Below are 21,933 nucleotides of genomic sequence, written 5' to 3' on the forward strand. Positions count from 1 at the left end.
TAGCCGCACCCAGCTTCTCAAACGGAGGTTTCAGAGGCTGAAAAAAGCATCAGAAACGAAGCTTCAGAAAAAAAGTCTCCAAACAGAGCTTCAGAGACTCTCTGAAGCTCTGTTTCGGAGGCTTTCAGAGGAAGAAAAAAAAAGTTTTTTCTGAAACAGAGTTTCAGAAGTTTCAGAGGCAGAAAAAAAAGCAAAAAAAAAAAAGCAAGGCACAGAGTTCACTTCCAAGGAACCTGTTGCTAAAATTCACCTCTGGGAACAGCTGATTGGGGGTATTCCGGGAAGCTGATCCACCTGCCAATCAGCTTTTTTCTTATTTTCCTCCCCCAAAACTAAGGTGCGTCTTATACTCCAGTGCATCTTATACTCTGAAAAATACGGTAATTTCTCTCTCACCTTTATTATTTTTTATAAACAATTCAAAGCAGGAAACTTATCTAATACTCCTTATTTCTCCTATGTTCCCCACAACAACCTTGTGAATGACTTGGGCTGAGGGTGTGGTCACTCAGCTGGCTTTCATGGCTAAGGCAGGACTAAAACTCACAATCCCCCAGTTTCTAGCCTTAACCACTAGACCTAACTGTTCCTCTATGTATTATATTATGCTTTAATGCCTGATTTGCTTTATTTCCAGAACAGATATTACTTGCTTTTGATTTGGAGAACCCGATCAATCAAAAACATAAGCTCTGCTAATTTTATTCAACATATTGTTTTTACCATGCCTTTGGACAAAATCAAAAACATGGCAGCTAAAAAAATAATGTCTAAACTACTAAAAATATCAGTTTAAATAAAAAAGAATTTAAATAAAAAGAATGTAGACAAACAGCTCTCTCAAAAAAAAAAAAAAAAAAAAATTGAAGCAGACAGCTTTCCTAAGAAGAATCTTGTCAGAGAGCCAACAATTATGGCACAAACGCTTCCTGAAAAGGAAACTTGGCTGTGCTAAGAGTTTACCTCACGCCACAAAGGCCGGCATATAAAACAGGCCCATCAGTGGGGATGTTTGTGTGCTATTCAATTTGCAGCATTCAAGTTTTATATTTCTAACACCTATGTCTGCCTAAAAGGCATTACTGTACCATTTGGGAATAATGTCTCCATAATAAGCTGGTTCTTGGTTTATGGAGCGTTTTATAATCTGCAGGTGCTACCCCCTGACTGTTCAAAGCATGAATAGGATTTGCCAATGAATTCATTAGAATTCTGCCAACATTCTTAGATTATGGCGACAATAAGTTTAGTTGTCATGCACAGATCATACAGGGATTCTCAACATGATGACCGGAGACAACAATATGCCCGGCAACATATTCCTTGATGCCTACTGGGTCCTACTGCAAGTGATTTAAAATTTTCAATTTTTTTAAAAAATAGACAGTAAAATACTGGAAAGCAAAGCACCAGTTTCAAGTATAATTGGAATATGGATTCAAGGAAAGGCAGTGTTTTGCATCTGATTCAAAATAGTTAATTTGGAACCTGCAGGAGTGTGAATGCAGCACTGCTTTGCGACTCATTAAAATAGCCACATTTATTTTTGGAACTGCAGAGAAAGTCCCTCTTCAGTAGCCGCATGAGCCCAGAAAAAGAGGTGGCTGCTTCAATGAGTCCCCAGACAGGTGCCACCTCGGTTCTTGCTCTGAAACACCTTTTCTGAATCAAATCCAAAACATTATAGAGCCCAAACTTTAAGACCAGGTCTACAAGGTAGAGTCTGCCTACCCTACACTGTCTAGCAGAAAGATGCTTCCAGTCAAAGGAGAACGGGTTGGGTATTCAGAGAACCAGATCCTCAGGACATTCCACCTCCCTCCTGGAGGTTAAATGGTTAAGACTGCTTTGTTTCACAAGGTATTTCAGTAGGAAAATCTTCCAAAGTTGGCAATATTTTTTTTTTAAGGAATAGTATCTTTTATTTGTTAACCTTTTTTTATTTACCGGAATTTAATTGCATAGAGTTGCAAGGAGTTGGTGTCAATACCCTTTGAGTAAAGGTAAAGGTTCCCCTCCCACATGCGTGCTAGTCGTTCCCGACTCTAGGGGGCGGTGCTCATCTCCATTTCAAAGCCGAAGAGCCAGATTGTCGAAAGATGTCTCCGTGGTCATCTGGCCGGCATGACTAAACGCTGAAAAGCGCACAGAACGCTATTACCTTCCCACCAAAGGTGGTCCCTATTTTTCTACTTGCATTTTTTACGTGCTTTCGAACTGATAGGTTGGCAGAAGCTGGGACAACAAAAAGGAGCTCACCCCGTTACGCAGCACTAGGGATTCTGAACTGCCAACCTTCCGATCGACAATCCCACCAATGCCGTGGACCTCCTTTTAGGAAATTAAGGGGCGGGAAGCTGCTCCCTTGTGCTTGACTTGGGAATTTTTTCCTTGTTCCAAAAAACAAGGAGATGATGCCAGAAAAGTAAGTACTAGGTCTATTTGCCAGAAAAGTACTGGAAAATTCTTGCATCTTCTCTAGCCTCCCCCAGGTTGTTCTGCACTCTATTGTCTCTTCAGAACAGACATTCTGTGAGCAGATGCACAAATGTTCTAGAAATCCCAAATGTGATTCCCAACCCTCAGGATAAGAGGTCACCTGTTTTGTTATGTACAATATGTGCCCCTCATCAACTCTCTCAAGTGCTTACAGCGTCTGCTTTGCATATGGTGTTTGCTACATGCCGACACAGCATCTTCAGCCAGTCTTCCTTGAGAGGTTCCTCGGTTGTTATTTGAAAAGTGAACAAAAGATTGCTTTGCTCCGTTGGCGGCCGTACAACCAATGCAAAGGCTTTGTGGCAGTCTGTAGAGAAAAGAAATGTCCTTTTTTAAAAAAAACAAAAAACCCCTAAACAATGAAAGGAGGAAAGGACTAGAAAATATTGCACAGAACATTAAGCCAAGGTAAGAACTAACATTTATAGTCCTGAAAATTAACAAGCAAGCAATATCAATATAAAATTGGCTCTTTGTATATTTATATCTGGCTGAATTTCTTTTCCCCGTATAAGCTCTCATTTTCATGGCTTACTGGAAGCTTCCAATTGCTATCCAGTGCAGCAGAATTGTGCCATCAGAGAATTTAATTTACTGGGCTTCAAAAGACCAAAAGAAATGCTATTAAAAGAATCCACTCCTGTGAGAATTCCCCCAACTCTGGGGCCTATAGCGGGTAGTTTCTCCAGCCACCGAAAACTAAACGACTAAAAGCTAATTACGCGGTAATAATGCCGCATGATGTTTTATGGAGCCACTCTAAACCTGCAGTGGCTGAGGCAAGGTACAGCATCTCAAGGGACGAAGCTGGATATAAAGCCCGTGTAAGTAGAATAAAGATGTAAAAGCTAAATATCTACACGCTCAGCCACAACAAAGAGTCACCCGCAGAGAATTCAAAAATAGCTGCATTTGACATGTCTTCAGAGACAGAGGTCAGACCCTTGAGAGCATCTGCTCTCTTCCCACTGTCAGATTGCAGTAATATACTGGTATTGCTGGCTGGGGAATTTAGAGGATTGAAATCCAGATGTTTTAAAAAGTTGCCAAGCTTGAGAAATACTGGATTATGGTGACATATGACATTTCAGAAAAGCCTGCTTTCCACAATCATGGCTTGAATTTTAAACTGTGTTAAAGCTACAGAGGTAGAAAAGTAACCACCAAAATAATGCTGCCTGCCATTTCATTATTCTTCAGGTAACTTTCTTTTGCTTCGTACTCATATAAAACCTATTATCCCTCACACTTTCCAGGAGACAAACTATATACATAGAGTTAGCTGGAGAGCTCCATTAGCAGCCAAGGAGCAGGAGTCTTCCATACTTTTTCGTTTGATCTACAGTTCCTGAAGCTCTGGTGGCATATTACAATTTCCCCCCCTCCTCAACAACCTTCTGTTGGGCTCATCTTTCTGACAACCAACTCAACCCACTCCAAACAAACCCATCAAACTCGACTTTGAAAACCTGGCTTTAATTAATGTTCCCAAGCACAGGAATATACTTCAATTCATTTTCACTCAGGACAGCACATTGTTGTGCCAAACCCGGGAAAAGGAAGAATGTAGGGGGGGTGGGGGGGAAACGGGGGGGTGGGGGTGGGAATGCATGAAACTTGCAACTCATATCTTTATAGTTCCAGTTATTTTACAGGTATGCACTGAGGGCGAGCCATACGAAGCTAACTCATAGCAACTTTTTCTCCAATTATCGAAAAGTAATCTTCTCCAAGGTACAGAATGCTGCTGCAGTAAGGGGTGATATAAACAAGGGAAATTAATGTCCCAGTGCTCTCTCTCCAAGCAAAGTCACTCTGATTTTAGCAAGGTTTACAGCCATGTAAATGCTATAATCTGGGGCAGGGAGTGGGGAGAACTGCATCTGCCTACTAAAAGATTTCAGGAATGTGGGCTCAACTGCTGCTTAAGATTAAAGTGCCAGTCATATAAACCTTTGTTCTTAAAGGTTAATACACCCACATGAGATGCTTTATTTTTAGATAAACGTTGAACAAAGCATAGAAAAAGAAAAGCAAGAGCTGCGCACTTTAGAAGATCTGAGAAGGGTTTTCTACAAAACACAAGTTCGCAAGGTGACATTTGACTGTCTTCTCTCTCTCTGCTCCTTTGCATGGCTATTTACAGTTCCCTGAACTGCCAGGTAAACCTCATTGGAAGTGATCTCACTGTTCAGCCATGCCAAACCCTCCAGCAGTTAAAGCAGAGGTCCCCAAACTTGGCAGCTTTAAGACTTGTGGACATAACTGGCTGGAGAATTCTGGGAGTTGAAGTCCACAAGTCTTAAAGCTGCCAAGTTTGGGGACCCCTGAGTTAAAGCAATCGTTCCATGTGTTGGTTCAAGTCTTCCCCAATCTGAACCCTTCTGTGAGGACGACTCTGGAGACACTAGGTTAGGGTTGAAAGCCTACCTTCCCCTCCCAATTCACCGGGAAAAAAAATCTAACCTTCTGTCTCTCGGATGTCTAGTACCTTCTTGATCTGAGACAGAGGCATGAGGATGATGTGCTTGAGGCAGGCTGGTGGCCTGGTGTGGCCGTGCGGACTCTTGAAACCACCGATCACCTTGTGCCGTTTCCTCGCAATCTGTCACAAACCAAAGAAACCCTCCGTGAGAAAGCAGCTCCAACATTTGTAAAGACCTTTAAAATGATGAGTCTTGCAGCCAACAGTGGCTTTCAAAGAAAAAGCCTTGGCAATTGCAACATACGGATTTATAGTTTCTTCTCAAAATGCCAGACGCCCCCCCCCTCTTTTATGAGAGTAATTTGGAGATTTTTATGTTCTCTTGAACGCCGCATGCTGCCTTCTTCTTCTTCTCCTCTGCCTTGTACTCACAAAATGTCCCCAAGCTTCATATGGCCAGTAGCAGAGCACTGAATCAGGGAATGCTAATTAAATATATCCCTTCCATTTTTAAATCCAGTCTACTGCAAGCAGACGTAAGTCTGGAGGGCGAGATAATTATTTGAGAGCAGAGTTAGGCAATCTATTGCCACCCAGGCTTTGGAGACTATAGTTCACCTAATCTATTTCCCACTGAGCATACGCCTATGGATGTGCAATCCATATTATCTTGCATCAGGATGCCTAGTGGCCTAGATCTGATGCTAATTCTCCGCAAATAGGCCAAATAACAAAACCTGCACTTTCACAGAAGATTCTTCAGGCTGCTTGCAATACTATTGTCAGCCATCTTGATAAAGAAATAACTATAATCAAATAATGTAGTTTTTACAGGCACAGGAACCTCAGCCTAAAAGCATGAACTTGACAACCAAATGATTTGCAGTACGCATATATATAACCCAACGTATGTACAGCACTAAAATACATACTTCTGGACAAAATGGTTGCAATCTTTATAATTCACAAAACTATTGAATATGTATGTAACATACAGCCGCCCCCAAATCACCGAAGTGATAGTTTCATCTATCACCCATTGCTAGGGTGTATTGGTCAAAACCCATCTTAGCTACTATGACAAGTAGCTTCAAGAAGCATTCAAACAGGTTCAAGGACTGGAAAAAGGATCATCAGAGAATGGAAATAAAGACAATAAGGAATGAGTGTCATTTTTTTTTTCCTGTGGGCACTCTGGCACACATTAAAAATGAAATTCTGTTGAAATGTGTACATACGCATAACACACATATAGATATGCTATATACATATACACATACATATACACATACACAAACACACACACATATATATATATACATACATACATATATATATATATATATACATACATACATATATATATATATATATACATACATACATATATATATATATATACATACATACATACCTATGCCCTAACATATTAATACATATAAATATGAATCTTGAATACATAGCAGAAACAGGAAGCTTGGGAGTTCACAAGGCTGATTCTCTATGGAACAAAACTGGCTGAATCTGGATGTTCTGCTTCGGATATCACGAAGCTTAAAAGAAGCTTAAAAGATGGTAGAATTTGTGAAGTTGTTTTCAGAATCTCAAAGCACAACACAAGAGTCTTAAATTCCAAAATGAATTTGAGTATCAGGTAAAAAAAAAAAGGCTCTAGATTAAAAGCAGATTAATAACAGAGCCTATTTCTTAGGGTAATGATGAGCTCCCCTTGCTGAATATGATAAGGCAAGAGCTTATACAATCATCTAAGGCATATGCTTTAATATGGATTCACTAAGCAGTGGTAGGACTCAATATTAATAGTCCCTCAAAGTCTAGGTTTCTAGTCTAATTAAATGTAATTAAATGTTTTCCCATAAAAGTTATGATTTATTAGATAAGCTGCTTGTGATGGCTTTTGTACTATACTGGGATATAAAAAGAGCTTCATATCTTTCTATCTTAGGTTTGTATCTTCCAGTTAAGGAGAAAGCCCACAACCATGACTTCACTCTCATTGAATGTTGTCTGAACCTATTAAACTCTATACATCTTGTGCTTGCTATTATATTCACAGTGATGACATCCCCATTACAGGTCACTTCTTAGAAACGGCTGGAAACACTAAGAACTACAAATGCTTTACAAGATTACAAAACAGCATTGACAGAATTAAGATTTCTAATTCCTAATTTGTCTCTTCCCTGAGGCATCTTCCTCTCCTATGAAATTTGCTACATATATCACTTCACCTCATTTTATATTCATCCACCACAGAGAAGCTATTGACGTCCGTTACATGGCCTGCCCCAAGAGAGCTGCTGTACTTCTTTATAATTTGTCTTTAGAAGACTTGAAAAGTCCATATTCCTCTCCCAGTTAGTCATATCTCACAGCAGCCATTTTGTCAAGCTACAAGGAACTACTAGGATATTCTGTCCCAATGCTGGGACAGACAGAATGCTTTCTGCCTTCTCTTTTCTCCCAAACAACTTCTTTCAACTCTACAATGTACAACTAAATCTACTCTATAACTCCCAAATCGACAAACAGATATTTGAATTTGCTTTTATCTTATTTCGTCTCCAATGTGTAATTTATATTATAAACTCGAGAGCAAGGCCTGGGCCATATGGAAGCTTCTCTAACAGCTCTGGATCTAACAGCTTTGAAAACAAGTAAGCGTGTTTTAACTAAAGAACTCATACTTCTGCATATTTGTAGTACATGTTGGCAATCTTAATAAAGGTATGTACTGACTGGGTTTTCTAATTTGCTGTTCATCAATGTTATTGTTTTTGCTTTTATGATTTTACTTGAGCTAGGTTTTATGCTAGCCTCATGGCAGCCTTTAGTGGCATAGAAAAGCAAGACAGATATTTAGAACAAAACAAGAAAAGGTAGGGGTTCCCCCCCCCCCCCATTAAGTGAGCATTGAGGTTCTCCGGTAACTGAATTTTGCAACCAGTTAACTCCACTATACCCACCCCATACACAGTATTATGGTCCTGGCAATTAAAATTCAGTGGGCCATCTGCTGAAGTATTTAACATCACAGAGGAAAGACTGGGTTCAGATTCACTCTTGACTATTTAGGGAAGATTTGCATGGAAGGCGATACATCCTTAATGATGCAACTTGGACAGACCATAATGAACATGTGTTTTATGACCTCCCCCTGTGCTAGACTCAAGCCTCTGAAACTTGATTAGTTTGTATTCCCCAAGCTCAGTGTTTTTCCAACAGTAATTTCTGGTTATAACTGCTTGTGTGGACATTTTTGGAGCCCAAGAAGCAGCAAAGCAGAATTACCTGACATAGACCTGTTACTGATTCATATTAAACACAAATAAGTCCCGTGAGAATTTACAGGCTGCTGAGGCCCTGTCCTGAGAGCCTGAAACAGTGCCAGAACTGTAAATACCACCAAGACACTAATGAATTATACTAGTGTAAATCACGACCCATCAATCCACCAGGAAGAGAAAACCAATCTAGCATGTTCTGTGGCTTGTTGGGCATCAAGTGGATGTTAGTTGTGACCTATTGGGTTGGATATTTGTTGAAAAAATCAGGTTGCTAAGGCATTTGTTCAAGAATCAATACAATAGATGCTTTCTTATATATATATATTGCTATCAATCCAACATTGTGGTATTCAGTCCCACAACCAAGAGCCTATCAGAACACCACAACATTTTTAGAGTCCCCTGAAATGACGAAGGAAAACCCACTCTCTCAGATGAATCAAGTGTGAAAAGCATCAGTCTATCAAAGCTACATGTTCAGATGGAAAACAAGCATCTTCCAGAACAGCTGATGCACAGAAAGCATTTCATAGAATAGGGACAGCTGTGGCTGAATGCAGTTAAAGCTGACAAGAGTTACACAAACTGGGCACAATCTGCACATCTGGTACAATTTCTAAAAGACGAACTCAGTACATTGTTTAATGTTAGATGCAGAATTCAACTTTCCGTGAATCTGTTTGTATCTGAGGGGGTAAAGGAGAGTTGTTTTACCCTTTATGAATAAACTGCCACTTAAAAGTCGCAGAAAGCAAACAAAAGAGGCTAGATCAGATTAAATTCTGTCATTATTATAATCTCTAGTTTTAACAAAAGAAAACTTTTTGTCGTAGCTCAGCAATTCATGGGTTGAGTACACCCATTGTAGTTTGTTTGGTTTCGTCTCACCATAATGTGGAACACTCCTCCCCACTCAATTATAGTTCCTTCTGTATGTAAACAAGCCACAGTTTAGCTCTGTGTGATCCATGTAATAGCAGTTTGATTTGGACTTCCCATGTGATATGAATCTAGCTTCCGATTTGTCAGTGCTTAGCGCTGGTGTCGAGACCTTGTCCAATGGGAGCTTATGCAAACCTGTTAAGTAAATTGTAACTTCAACATGCTACAGAACAGGCCAGTGAAAATGTTAAGTATTTCATTTGGCCAGGAGGGATTACGGAAAGGCCCTCTTAATTACTCTTTTATTTATTTATTTTTATTTTATATTGGATTTCTATACCGCCCTTCTCCCTAAGGACTCAGGGCGGTGTACAGCCAGATTAAAAAACATGCAGAACAAATATTAAAAACAATTAAAAGATATATAAATTTGGCCCAATTAAAACTCATTTACCAATTAAAAACGTTTAAAACATTTAAAAACAGTTAAAAATTTCATCTTAAGCCAGCCCGGCTTGTTTAAATAAATGGGTTTTAAGGGCGCGACGGAAGGCACTGAGGTCTTGGATTCTCCTTATCTCTGGGGGGAGCTGATTCCAGAGGGTAGGTGCCCCCACAGAGAAGGCTCTCCCCCTGGGGGTCACCAGCCTACATTGTCTGGCTGATGGCACCCCGAGGAGGCCCTCTCTGTGGGAGCGCACGGGTCGATGGGAGGTCGTTGGTAGCAGCAGGCGGTCTCGAAGATAGCTAGGCCCTATGCCATGGAGCGCTTTAAAGGTGATAACCAACACCTTGAAGCGCACCCGGAAGACAACTGGGAGCCAGTGCAGCTCGCGCAGGAGCGGTGTTACATGGGAGCGCCATGCTGCTCCCGTCACTACCCGCGCTGCTGCGTTCTGGACCAGCTGGAGCCTCCGGGTGCTCCTCAAGGGGAGCCCCATGTAGAGAGCGTTGCAATAGTCAAGGCGAGAGGTGACGAGGGCGTGAGTGACTGTGCACAGGGAATCCCGATCAAGAAAGGGCCGCAACTGGCGAATCAGGCGAACCTGACAAAAGGTCCCCCTGGTTACAGCCGTCAGATGTTCCTCCAAGGACAGCTGCATATCCAGGAGGACTCCCAGATTGCGAGCCCTCTCTGTGGGGGCCAATGACTCGCCCCCAATAGTCAGTGATGGAGTCAACTGACTATATCGGGATGCCGGGAGCCACAGCCACTCAGTCTTGGAAGGGTTGAGCTTGAGCCTGTTCCTCCCCATCCAGACCCGTACAGCCTCCAGGCACTGGGACATCACTTCAAGGGCATCGTTGGGGTGGCCTGGGGTGGAGATGTACAGCTGGGTGTCATCAGCGTACTGGTGGTATCTCACCCCAAAGCCACGGATGATCTCACCCAGCGGCTTCACATAAATGTTGAACAGAAGGGGCGAGAGGACCGATCCCTGCGGCACTCCACAAATGAGAGGCCTCGAGGTCGACCTCTGCCCCCCTGCCAACACAAACTGCGACCGGTCGGAGAGAAAGGAGGAGAACCACCGCAACACGGTGCCTCCCACCCCCAACTCTTCCAGCCGGTGCAGCATGATACCATGGTCGATGGTATCAAAAGCCGCTGAGAGGTCTAACAGGACCAGAACAGAGGAACAACCCCTGTCCCGAGCCCTCCAGAGATCATCAACCAACGCGACCAATGCCGTTTCTGTGCTGTGCCCAGACCTGAAACCCGACTGGAACGGATCTAGATAAGATGTTTCCTCCAGGAATTGCGGAAACTGTCGTGCGACCACACTCTCAACAACCTTCGCCATAAAGCGAAGGTTGGAGACAGGACGATAGTTGGCCAATATTGCCGGATCCAGGGACGGCTTCTTGAGGAGAGGCCTCACCACCGCCTCTTTCAAGGCGGTGGGGAAGTAACCCTCACTCAACGAAGCGTTGATAACACCCTGGAGCCAGCCTCGTGTAACCTCCCGGGAAGCCAGTACCAACCAGGAGGGACACGGGTCCAGTAAACATGTGACCGCACTAAGTCTCCCCAAAATCCTGTCCACATCATCAGGAGTCACAGCATCAAACTCCTCCCAGATAACATTCTCAAGACTATTCCTCGTCACCCTGCCCTGATCTACCCAGTCAGAGTCCAAATCCCCCCGGATCTGGGCGATTTTGTCATACAGGTATTGTCCGAAATCCTCCGCCCTGCCTTCTAAGGGATCCTCCCGCACTCCTGGATGGAGCAGGGCGCGGGTCACCCTAAACAGGGCAGCCGGACGATTCCCTGATGACGCAATAGAGGCGGAAAAGTAGTTAGACTCTGATGACAATGCCTCCCTTTTCCTTCTGACCACAGCTTTCCTTGCTTGTAGCAAGTCTCAGTAGCAGCAAGTTCTCCTGGCTTTCCCAGCAATGCCCAGAATTGAGTTACAAAGCATTAAGACGGCAGAGAAAAAATACTCTCTGTGACAATTTTTCCAGCAGTCCTTACTGGCTGAGTGATTGCTACACACAGCACAATGCATGCCACCAAGGACAAAAAAAAAAAAGAGAGAGAGAAAGAAACGGCATTCAAGTTGCCCTTCACAGATTTCCAGGTGTTTGGATGTTATTTATTCCTCTGAGTTGCAAGTCATTCCAGGATGTCACAGCCAAATGAGTCACTGCAGACTTACCTCCAGGCAGTCATTAAAAAGGAACAGGGTGACCTGTTCTCCTCTGTCACAGAGGTCATCCCCAAGTGCAACCGTTTCCAGGCGCTGAATTAGACAGCGGTGAGACGACAAGAGGTTAGCCTATTGGGCATAGGAGAAGCTCATTAAAAAAGAAAAGTTGGGAGGTTGCTGCATCACCAAGAAATAATGATAAAAAGTAGAGAATCTTTCTTTTATCACAGGACACACAAATTGTTATTGCAGCACAGCGCACCTAATAAGGGTCCTTATACATGGAATAAAGCCTCATTCTTAGGTAAGGAGTATATTGGATTTCTCAGGATTTGGACCCCAGTGGTGGGGCTGGAAAATGCTGATGGGGGCTCCCCTTCTTTCTCCCTAAAGTGAGAGAACAGGAAGAGTCGGAGTGGGGAGATTTAATAGAGCTGGTGGGTCTGACATGTCCAGAGATTACAGATAATGATGGAAAAAGCAGACTTTGATGGTTACCTGAGTCAAACCAGCAAACAATGAGCAGGATAAGATTCCTGCAGGCTCACTGAACCATTTTGCTGATTGACCGATAAAGGTAACCATGTTTGTTCTAGGCTAAATGTTCTACAACAGAAACTAACATGGTGAGCAAGGGATCTTATATTACCTAGGATCTTTTTTGACCTTACTGAGCCTGAGGGTCTCTACAGTTTGAGTTTGGATATAAGCCCTTCTTGGCTCCTTTGGGCAGCCAGGTGGAACGAGTTGTTGGCAATCAGAGAAATGTTAATACTTATTTGAAGGAGGAGTAATGCCACTTCCTCCCTTAGAGGAAATTGAAGCAGCTCTCCTGGATCCAGCAGTTTTGAGGGAAAGTTCTTGAGAAAGTGGTGGCCACTCAGCCCAAGAGAATCCTAGAGAAAATCGGGGTTCATACCCAGATATGGGATTGGGTTGGCATGGCCCACTATGTTGACAAGCCTTATTGAAAAGGCAGCACCTTTGCTTTGATACCATTAACTACCATATCTTCTCACCTGTGAAAGTTGGAAACACTATTCTGCAGTGATTCTGCCCCTACCTGAGGAGGCAATTTTGGCATGTCACTATGGAGTAACAGATGTCAATGCCTTGGTTACCCAAGGGTTTGGTGCTCTCCCATATGCTAATCTATATAAAGCCACTGAGGTACATCAGTAGAAGATGAATTGACTTCAGAATGCTGATGAAACTCAGCTGTATATTATTACCCGAGTCATGCTGAAGATTTATCTATTGTATCCTGCTCTAATCAATCTGATTCCACAGAAAGCTTGAATCAGCGTCTGATGGCTGTTACGGTATATTGTCTGAATGGAAAAATAAGCTTAGATTTAATACCTCCAAGATTTAGCTACTGTACCTTAGTCAGCCTCTAAAAATATTGCTCCCAGTTGGGCTTTCTTTGCAGGATTCCAGAGTATGACTTGGGTCTCCTCCTGACCCATGCACACACTACTTAACAGACCTGAAAGCCATGGGGCGTCTTTCTCCAGCTTTGGAAGTTGCCTACTTATAAACCTACCTGGACCTAGATATTCTGGTGTTAAGTTATTCACGTCTTGATCACCGTCAGTTAAATTATTATACTCTGCCGTACTTGGGGAAGGCTTTGAAGATGGACCAAAATCTACATTTTGTCTCAAATGTGACAATAAGATTACTACCGTGTTTCCCCCAAAATAAGCCCTCCTGAATATAAACCCTCCCCTGAAAATAAGCCCTCCCCGCCATTTCCTCTGGTTAGGGTTAGGGAGGCAGAGCTGGAAATCAGGTAAGACGGCAAGAGGAGCCCCGTCTTTCTCCAAGTGCCCCAAAATAATAAGACTTCCCTGAAAATAAGGCTAAGCGCTTATTTCAGGGTTCAAAAAAAATATAAGACAGGGTCTTATTTTCAAGGAAACACAGTAGTGACTTGGGTCTGTTCCTGCAGGATAAAAACTGTCCTAAAGTTGCTGCTTTGGCTACTGATAGACCTTTGACTCAATTCAAAAGGCTAGTAATGACCTACAAAAATTTCAGCTAGCAAAGGACTGAGTTTCCTCAAACTCAGCTTTGTCGAGCCCGAATTTGACATATGTGTAGCCATTTTATTTAGCTCTCTATTATACTCATTTATTCCTTTTCTTTCTCTTTACTATGTAAGGGGGGTTTTCGGGCTCGCCACATTCTTAAGGTAGGGGGAAGGAAGGAGCGAATAGATAGTGAGGATTGTTTGGGCTAGGTGACCTTCTTTCCTGTGGGAATAGAGGCTGCTCCTCGTGAGAATGGAAGGCGAAGTTTGAAGACACCAGGCAATGTGGATTGAGTGTTTATTGGAGAACATGACTTTTGAGGGATGTTTCTAACTTACAATATTATGTGGTGTAATTCCAGTTTGTGTCAGATCCGGAATTACAACAGACTTTGCCAATTTGATGCCTACCTAAATAAAAGGAATTTGTTTTGGAAGATGGACTTTGCCTATTTCTTTTTGAATGGATGTCATGACTTGGAAACCTGACAACTTTCTTGAATCCAGTGAAGACCTCTCAGAAAAGCCTGTTACCAGACTTTGGGGGAAATGGATTACAGACCTAGGCTAGTTTCCACAGTTTAAAGCACTCTACTTCGAGGTTTTGAAAGGTTCCCAACTCTCCATTTAGATTATTGAGAACTATAGGTAGTCCTCTAGTTACAACAGCAGTTGGGACCTGCCAACAATTGCCAACACTAAGCAATGAATGCAGTCATAAAACATGACATCACATGACTGCATTGCTTAGCCATGACAATCCAGGCTGTCCCAATTGCTTTCATAATCCAAGAAGTGCAGGTCATTAAGCAGGAAGTGGCAGGAGTCCCAAGTGAGGAGCACAGTGGTGTCTCTGGACCATGCTGAACCTCCTCCCATCAATGCCATTTGGAGATAAGTTCAGTTGTTTTGGGAAGTGTATCCTCCCAAGCAGTAGCATTTGAGGAATCCTGGCCATAGTCTGCTCTGGGGCAAGAAAAGAGGAATGTTTGCTAGCGTTTCCACATACAGTTTTGCATATCCATAGCACTGGGAAGTGGCAACGCGGAAGATCCTTGTTATTTTGAGGAGTTTAATGACATAATTTTGATTTCATCTTCATGTTAAGAAAAGTCTAGAAGTTAAGCTAAGCTAACCTGCTGCTTTTCCCCCCTCTTGCTTGCTGAATAAAAAAGAAGGGGAGGGGGGGGTGAATCTTCACATAGCAGCAAACCTGCAAAAACCTCAAGCTTTCAATTCCCATCCCAGAGTCAGGTGCCACCCAATCAAAGTCAAGCCTTGCAGACTCTTGACCGTAGCAGGGCCATGAAGTCACAGTGCCAGGTTTTGATAAACACCTTGAGGTTATGGTTGATTGTGTGGGAAGTTTTTATACAGAACCTAGCATTGGGTACTGTGGAACCTAAGGCACCTCTACTGTCTTTATTAAGATGTTCCCCGTAGCATGTAAGCGATTTGGGTATTATCTTGCTTGGATTGTTATGTTTTTAAATCTGTTTCCTTAAAACTTAAAATCCCTTTATTTACTGTTGTGCTTCTTGTCTCTGGATCCAAAAGAACCAATTGCCTGGACACCTGATCCCTCCTGACGCTTGGCAAAACACACTGAGAATAGGAAGGCATGTCCCACAACCACCATAGCAACCATGTGCGTGTTCACTACTTGTTCTCAATATTCCAAATTTGGAATCATGGCACCTCTTTTACTCTCCATTTTGCTCAAATTCACCATTTTTAAAAATATAATGGAGTACTAAACCATTACTTACCGGGCAACCATCTACTTCATAAACAACATCAAAAATCTGTCTTTGACCTTCAGTCTTCCTTTTGTCTTCATTAATGTGTCTAGAAGGAAAAAAAAGGGGAAAAAAGGGAAAAAAAGTTTGAGAAAACGCTGGTGAAAAATGTGCGACAATATAACATGCAAAAAGCAGCAGGCCCCACACTTGAGAAACTCTTTAAGCTGATGATGGAACAAGATTAAGTTCCCTGGCTGCTCTCTGCTTTCTATTTTAAAATATGAGATTCAGTGAACCTTCCATGGAACAGATCATTCAGGATTAATTTGAGTGATTTCATTCACTGATTATTCTTTAGGTTTCACTCCTTCAAGTTATACAGAAAACATATCAAGTATCTTAAGAAATGATATTCTCCTCATGACTAACGGGAAGACTTTTATGAAATAAGGTATCCCTCGTTACACTAAATGATAGAGATTAGAAATTGTGAGTTTCCAGGAAAACTTAAGAAGGTCCTTATCTTCAACCTGACTCTAAGGTTTACTTGAACTGAAGTGCAGTTAGCAGCTACTCACAAAGATCAAAATGATAGCCACCTACAGCTTCTAAAATATAAGGAAGGAGTTATCAGTGCGCAGATCTTGCTGATGCATTCCATATACTGTATTTTTCGGAGTATAAGACGCACTGGAGTATAAGACGCACCTTAGTTTTTGGGGAGGAAAATAAAAAAAAAGCTGCTTGGTGGGTGGATCGGCCTCCCAAATACCCCCAATCAGCTGTTCCCAGTGATAAATTTTAGTAACAGGTTCTTTGGTTGTGAGTTCTGTGCCTTGCTTTTTTTTTCTGCCTTTGAAACTTCTGAAACTCTGTTTCAGAAAAAACTTTTTTTTCTGCCTCTGAAAGCCTCCGAAACAGAGCTTCAGAAAAAAAGCTTGGAGATTTTTTTCCTGAAGCTTCTTTCAGAGGCTTTTATTCTGAAGGACTATCTGTACTCTGTTCAATCTCCTTTCTTTGGTATTGGTATGTAGATTAAACTCTTCCGATCTGTTGGTTATTGTGTCATTCTCCAGATTTTTTAATATAGTTTGGTTAGATCCTTTACTGATTCTTCTTTTGTTGCTTGCCACATTATTTTAGATAAAAGCCTTTCTGAGGCTTTTTTTCTTCTTTCAGAGGCTTCTTTCAGCCTCTGAAATCTCCGTTCGGGAGGCTGGGCGGGACTACATTAGGAGTATAAGACGCACCCAGATTTTCTCCCTCTTTTTGGGGGGAAAAAGGTGCATCTTATACTCCGAAAAATACTGTAGCTATTAGGCAATGAACTCAATGCATATTCCTTCCAAGATAATTTATAAGGGTATGCATAAAATAAAAAAACAAACAATTTTAGGTTTGAAGCCATCAAGTATTCAAAGTCCTATAAATCCATTTCAGGTTGGCTTTAGTTAAGCAAAAACAAAATCCAGAAAAAAAATACGTTCTTCCGTCTTTCAGTCAAAACCTGATAGGACCTTGGGGTGATTTTTCAAGGTGAATATGAAAAGCCATGTCCCTCAAATCCCCATTTGACCTCTCTGCTGATCCACCCGTTTCCAATCTTCTAATACAGGGGTCCCCTACCCCTGGACCGCAGCCCATTCGGAACCAGGATGTGAAAGCTGTGGGCGAGCACATGTGCCTGTGCAGCTCCATTTGTGTGACCAGCTCAATTTTGTGCAAATGGCAGGCGTGCATGCCTACCGCTTGTGCAAATGGAGCTTCGTACGTGAGGCTGCTGCTCACAGAACCATCCCCTCTCCACCCCCGCTGGTCCAGAAAGCCAGAAAGGTTAGGGAAAGGCGTACTAAGAGCTCTCCCACCCACCCTCTCTCTTTTCCACTCAGTCACCGTGCATCCGTTCCTTCCTGCAATGGTCCAGGTATAGCATATCCCACCAGCTTGCTCATCTTCTCTCTCCTCCTTCCCATGGCTGCCCAATATCTGCATACATCATCACCAAGGAAACTTCCCGGTCTCAGCTTTTTTTCCCTATGACCGCCCCCCACTCCCTGGCTTGATATTTCTGCCTTCTGTCCTCCGGTTCATATTCAAAACAAACTAATATTTTGCCGCAGGAACCCAACCCCTCAAAGTCCTATGTTCTGCACACAGAATGGTTTGGACCCAGAATGTTTTGAACATCGCTAATCATATGTTATATTAATTTTGAGACTAGCATCAGCTAGAGTCATCTGTCTTACGTCATCACTTCCTTTAGCGACTCAATAGCGCTCTCTAGGGTGGTCTTGTCAGGATTGTCTTCTGCGGTATGTTTCTTGAGGTCTGCAACAAGGAAAGATTGAAACTGAGCAACTGTGCATAATAACATTCCACAGGATACCCTAAAAAGTCGACATTTCTGAGAGTCTGTCGCTACAGAAATCTCTGTACTTGAATTCAAGAGTTTAGCAATTGAAATTAGCTTGCTGATGAGGCAGAAATCTTACAACCGTAGCTGTTCTGCTATTGACTTTGAAGGCACACACTTATTTTTATTATTTTCCTAAGTGGAAGAAAATTGAAATATTTACCAAATGCAATTTGATCTCACTCCCGGGGCGGTGGGGGACGACACCTTGAGCATGGGACTACAGCAAAAACTATATCGAACCTTCTACTTTTACCTCAAAACTCGTGAAGTGAACTTTAGTAAGGTGTTCCCTCTAATCTATTGCCTAGGATTATTTTAAGAAAAAATAGGAATTGGGGAGTTATCAGTCACATGGAATATGTAAAGAAATAGAAGGAAGACCACAACACAATACAACACTGAGGATGAGTGTACAATTGCGGGGTTAAAAGACAAAGCAGGACATTCACAGCATGATGTTTCATTGAGCAATACAGTAGTGGCCAAAATTGTGGAAACCTTTTGGGAAAAGTGTATTTTCTAAAACAAGCTAATAACACCACTTTTTTGGGGAGTAGTACCATAAAATTATATATCAATGGAAAGATAATTTAATCAAGAATGTAATGCAATAACTTTTAGAAGGATTTGTTATTAGAATAGCAGTTACAGTATGAAGAAGAAAAGTAAAACACATAGAAAAAATGAGATATACAAAAATTATCACCATGTCAGTTAATACTTAATTGGGTAACCTTTAGCATGAATTACAACGTCTTCCCATGGAGTGAACCAAGTCTTTTAGTTCTGCAGCTGTTATAATGTGAAACCAAGATTGAATGATTGCTTCTATTAACTGGGTTTTATTGCTGGGTCACTTCTGACTAACAAGTTTCTTTAGTCGGCTCCATAGATTTTCAATTGGGTTAGTCTTGGCTATTCCCAGGCCATTCCAGCAGTGGAATATGATTATCTTGAAATTCCCCCCAAAAAGTGGTGTTATTAGCCATCAAACCTCAAAAATACACTTTTCCCAAAAGGTTTCCATAATTTTGGCCACTACTGTAGGCCTGCACTTTCTAGAATAAAAAAAATCCTGTTTTTTAGATGTACTTCCGAAAGTTTAAACAAACTGATTTTTACCATCATTTCTCTCTTGCAGTTAAATATTCTCCCATGTGTTTTTAACGTCAGTTTTAATGAGCAATTATGGGTGTTCACATTAAGCACATTTTTTTTATAACTAAGCCAGACTGTATTACTTTAAAATATATAATCTGATGCAAGTTAGGCCTAAATGATTATACCTGATTTAAGATAGTAATGGATTGAAGTGGCTTCTGGGTTTCTTTCTCTTTATATAACTTTTAATGTTTTATCAACGTATAAAATATAAAGAAAAATAAAAGCAAGAAATTAAGAGAAAGAAAAAGAGAGGGGGAAAGAAAACAAGAGGTACAAGGGAAGAAAGAAAAAGGTATTGACTTCCAACTCTTTATAGCGCAGTACAAGCTAACAACATTACAACTTCAACTTTTCACTTTTACACATTAATATATAACTAGCCATTTCTATAACAATCAATCTATCTAATCGATAAAGGCAATGTTTCATTTTTTTTTCACCACAAGCACAAAATCCAGAAGTGATATCCAAATAAAAAACATAAATATATATTCCCCTCTTTGAATAGAAGAATCTATTTAACCATCAGTGCTTTATCTTCCTTGCTGTTGAAATATGTCTTTCTTGATGACAAAAAACTTCAGAGCCTGCATACTAAAAGGGCATCTCAAGTAGCTGTTAAGTTACGTGCTGCTATCTATCTTAATTATGGTTCATAGACCTTACAATTAAATTAATACTGAAAATAAACATTGATTAAAACAAATTATTTACAAACGCAATAAACGTCATATGCCTGGCATCTATAAAAGATATTTTCTAATTCATTTCTTAAGGGCGTTCACAGACCCGATTGGACTTACCTAGCGAAAATTACACCCCAAGCATGCATGCATGCACGCACACACGCATGCATTCATTCGATTTATATGGCCGCCCACCTCAATGACTCTGGGTGGCTTACAACCAATAAAAAACCCAATATCAAAGGACAAGTCACTTGATGGGCTCTATACCACTTTGGGTTCCTCAGGCAGGTTGGCAAAACCAGGTCTTCAGGGCCTTGCAAAATGCGGGGATGATGTTCTTAAGGGAACGAGCCACCACGGAGAAGGCCCTTCTTCTGGGTCCTGCCAGATGTACCTTCTTAGGAGACGGGACTCACAACATTCCCTGCCTTCCCACTCTAGTGGGTTGGGTGGATGTAACCGGGAAGCGACGGTCCTTCAGATAACCAGATTTGATTTGATTCTACAAATGCTAACTAATTACTTCAACCCCTAGACAAACCAGCTTCTGAACATACCATTTAGAAGAAGGGCAACACTGGGCAGTCTCTGTACTGGCCGGATAAGGAGTTCTGCCAAACTCTGGCGACCACATTCTGGTTTAGCTTGATTTATCTATTGCAAGAGAAGTTATAGCATTATTTCTAGAAAGTAACCAATTTTTATTTTTTAAAAAAACAAAACAAAACTCTGCAATGTTGGTGGTTCCCACGCTTATATGCCACTGAGTTTTTGAAAAATGTATGTTTGACATATTACATAGGTTGTTAATTGCTTATCTGGGAACCTTGCTGGAAGGTATTTACTAAATTATTATGTAAAAATGATTAAATGGGTCGTTTGAAAGCCACGTCTTTCTTCACTGCTAATTTTCTCATTCCCCATTAATTATTTGAGTAGTAGGGGCTCTCTCTTTTATTACACTGTATTCATAAGAGAAAAACAGAGTGCCTAAATAGATCTCATCTCTCTGATGTTGGCAAGAACAAATAAAGCAAGCAGAAAACTTTTTTTAAAAAAAAACTGAGCCAGAGGTCCAGACCAATAGTAAGTGTTGTGGGCCACCAGCGGCCAACAGAGCTAGCAGCAGATTCGGACAGTGAGGAGGTTGGGGAGGAACGTGGGCCAATTCTGGAGTCTGGGGAAGGCCCGGATGAGGGCTCTGAGTCGGAGGCAGAGAGGGGGCCAAGGCCATCTGGTAGTTATGTGCTACCTCCGGAATCTGACATCAGCGAGGCAGAACAGTGTGAGCCTGTTCCGAGTGTGCGCATGCGCAGAGCTGCCAGGAGACAGGAACAATTAAGAAAACAGGGTCAACTTGGGAGTAAGGCTTGGAGATGATTGGCCCCTCCCATAAGACATAAAAGAAAAGTGAATGGGACATGAGCTTTTGCAGGAAGCAATTCGTTCATCTGGTTGGTAAAAGCTGTGGAAAAGCTCTGTTTGACTCTGTGCTAAGTTTGGCCTTGCCCTGCGTGTGGCAATTAGTTCTCTGGCAGCATTCACAGGGAGATAAGGTGGGTGTTTGTAAATAAGGCTGTTGAGAAGCCTTTCGGACTGGGAATGACAATAATTCACAGCCGTATGAATAAAAGAGGTTTGCCATGACTAAGTTTGTGCTATTTACTTTCTAAGGAAGCCTAAGTCAGAACAGTTAAGAGACCATTTTGAGTCTACACCAGTTGCATGAAAACAAGATGGGCAAAATAGTGGTTATAATGTAGCATGGATCCAACTATTACTGTATGACATAATTGTTCTGGATATAAAAGGTTGAGAAATTGAGCTTTCTTTCCAGCTTAATAACCTCAGAGTTCATGTTTTTACCACCACCACCCTGCACTGGTTTCTAATGTACACTTAGGAAAAGATTTGCTTTGCGGGACTTATTCTTCTGGGCCTATTAAGTTGAGACATGTGAAAATTACAGGAAAAAGTAAAAGTAAAAAGTAAAAGTAAGACTCGGACTTAGTGGATATTGATGACCAAGATCGCCTGATGATAACTTGTGTTTACAAGTAGCAATTACATCAATACCAATGAAACTGTAAACTCCTGACAAAGGAAAAAAATATTG

The 21,933-nt window shown here is 41.6% G+C and overlaps 1 protein-coding gene across 8 annotated transcripts in view; it reads right to left on the minus strand.

Moving 5' to 3' along the window:
- ECT2 (epithelial cell transforming 2) overlaps positions 1-21,933 on the minus strand; it is a 55,841-nt gene that overhangs the window by 10,426 nt on the left and 23,482 nt on the right. For all 8 annotated transcript variants that reach the window (XM_087872511.1, XM_087872514.1, XM_087872512.1 and 5 more), the window contains exons 16-21: positions 20,375-20,471; positions 17,795-17,876; positions 15,576-15,654; positions 11,781-11,900; positions 4,966-5,104; positions 2,652-2,806 (exon numbers count right to left, since the gene is read on the minus strand). In XM_087872511.1, the coding sequence (XP_087728637.1) occupies positions 2,652-2,806; positions 4,966-5,104; positions 11,781-11,900; positions 15,576-15,654; positions 17,795-17,876; positions 20,375-20,471 (672 nt within the window). The remainder of the gene's footprint in view (positions 1-2,651; positions 2,807-4,965; positions 5,105-11,780; positions 11,901-15,575; positions 15,655-17,794; positions 17,877-20,374; positions 20,472-21,933) is intronic.

The sequence above is a fragment of the Pantherophis guttatus genome, chromosome 6, assembly GCF_059756535.1.
Source record: "Pantherophis guttatus breed Tessera chromosome 6, ASM5975653v1, whole genome shotgun sequence".
Lineage (NCBI taxonomy): Eukaryota > Metazoa > Chordata > Lepidosauria > Squamata > Colubridae > Pantherophis > Pantherophis guttatus.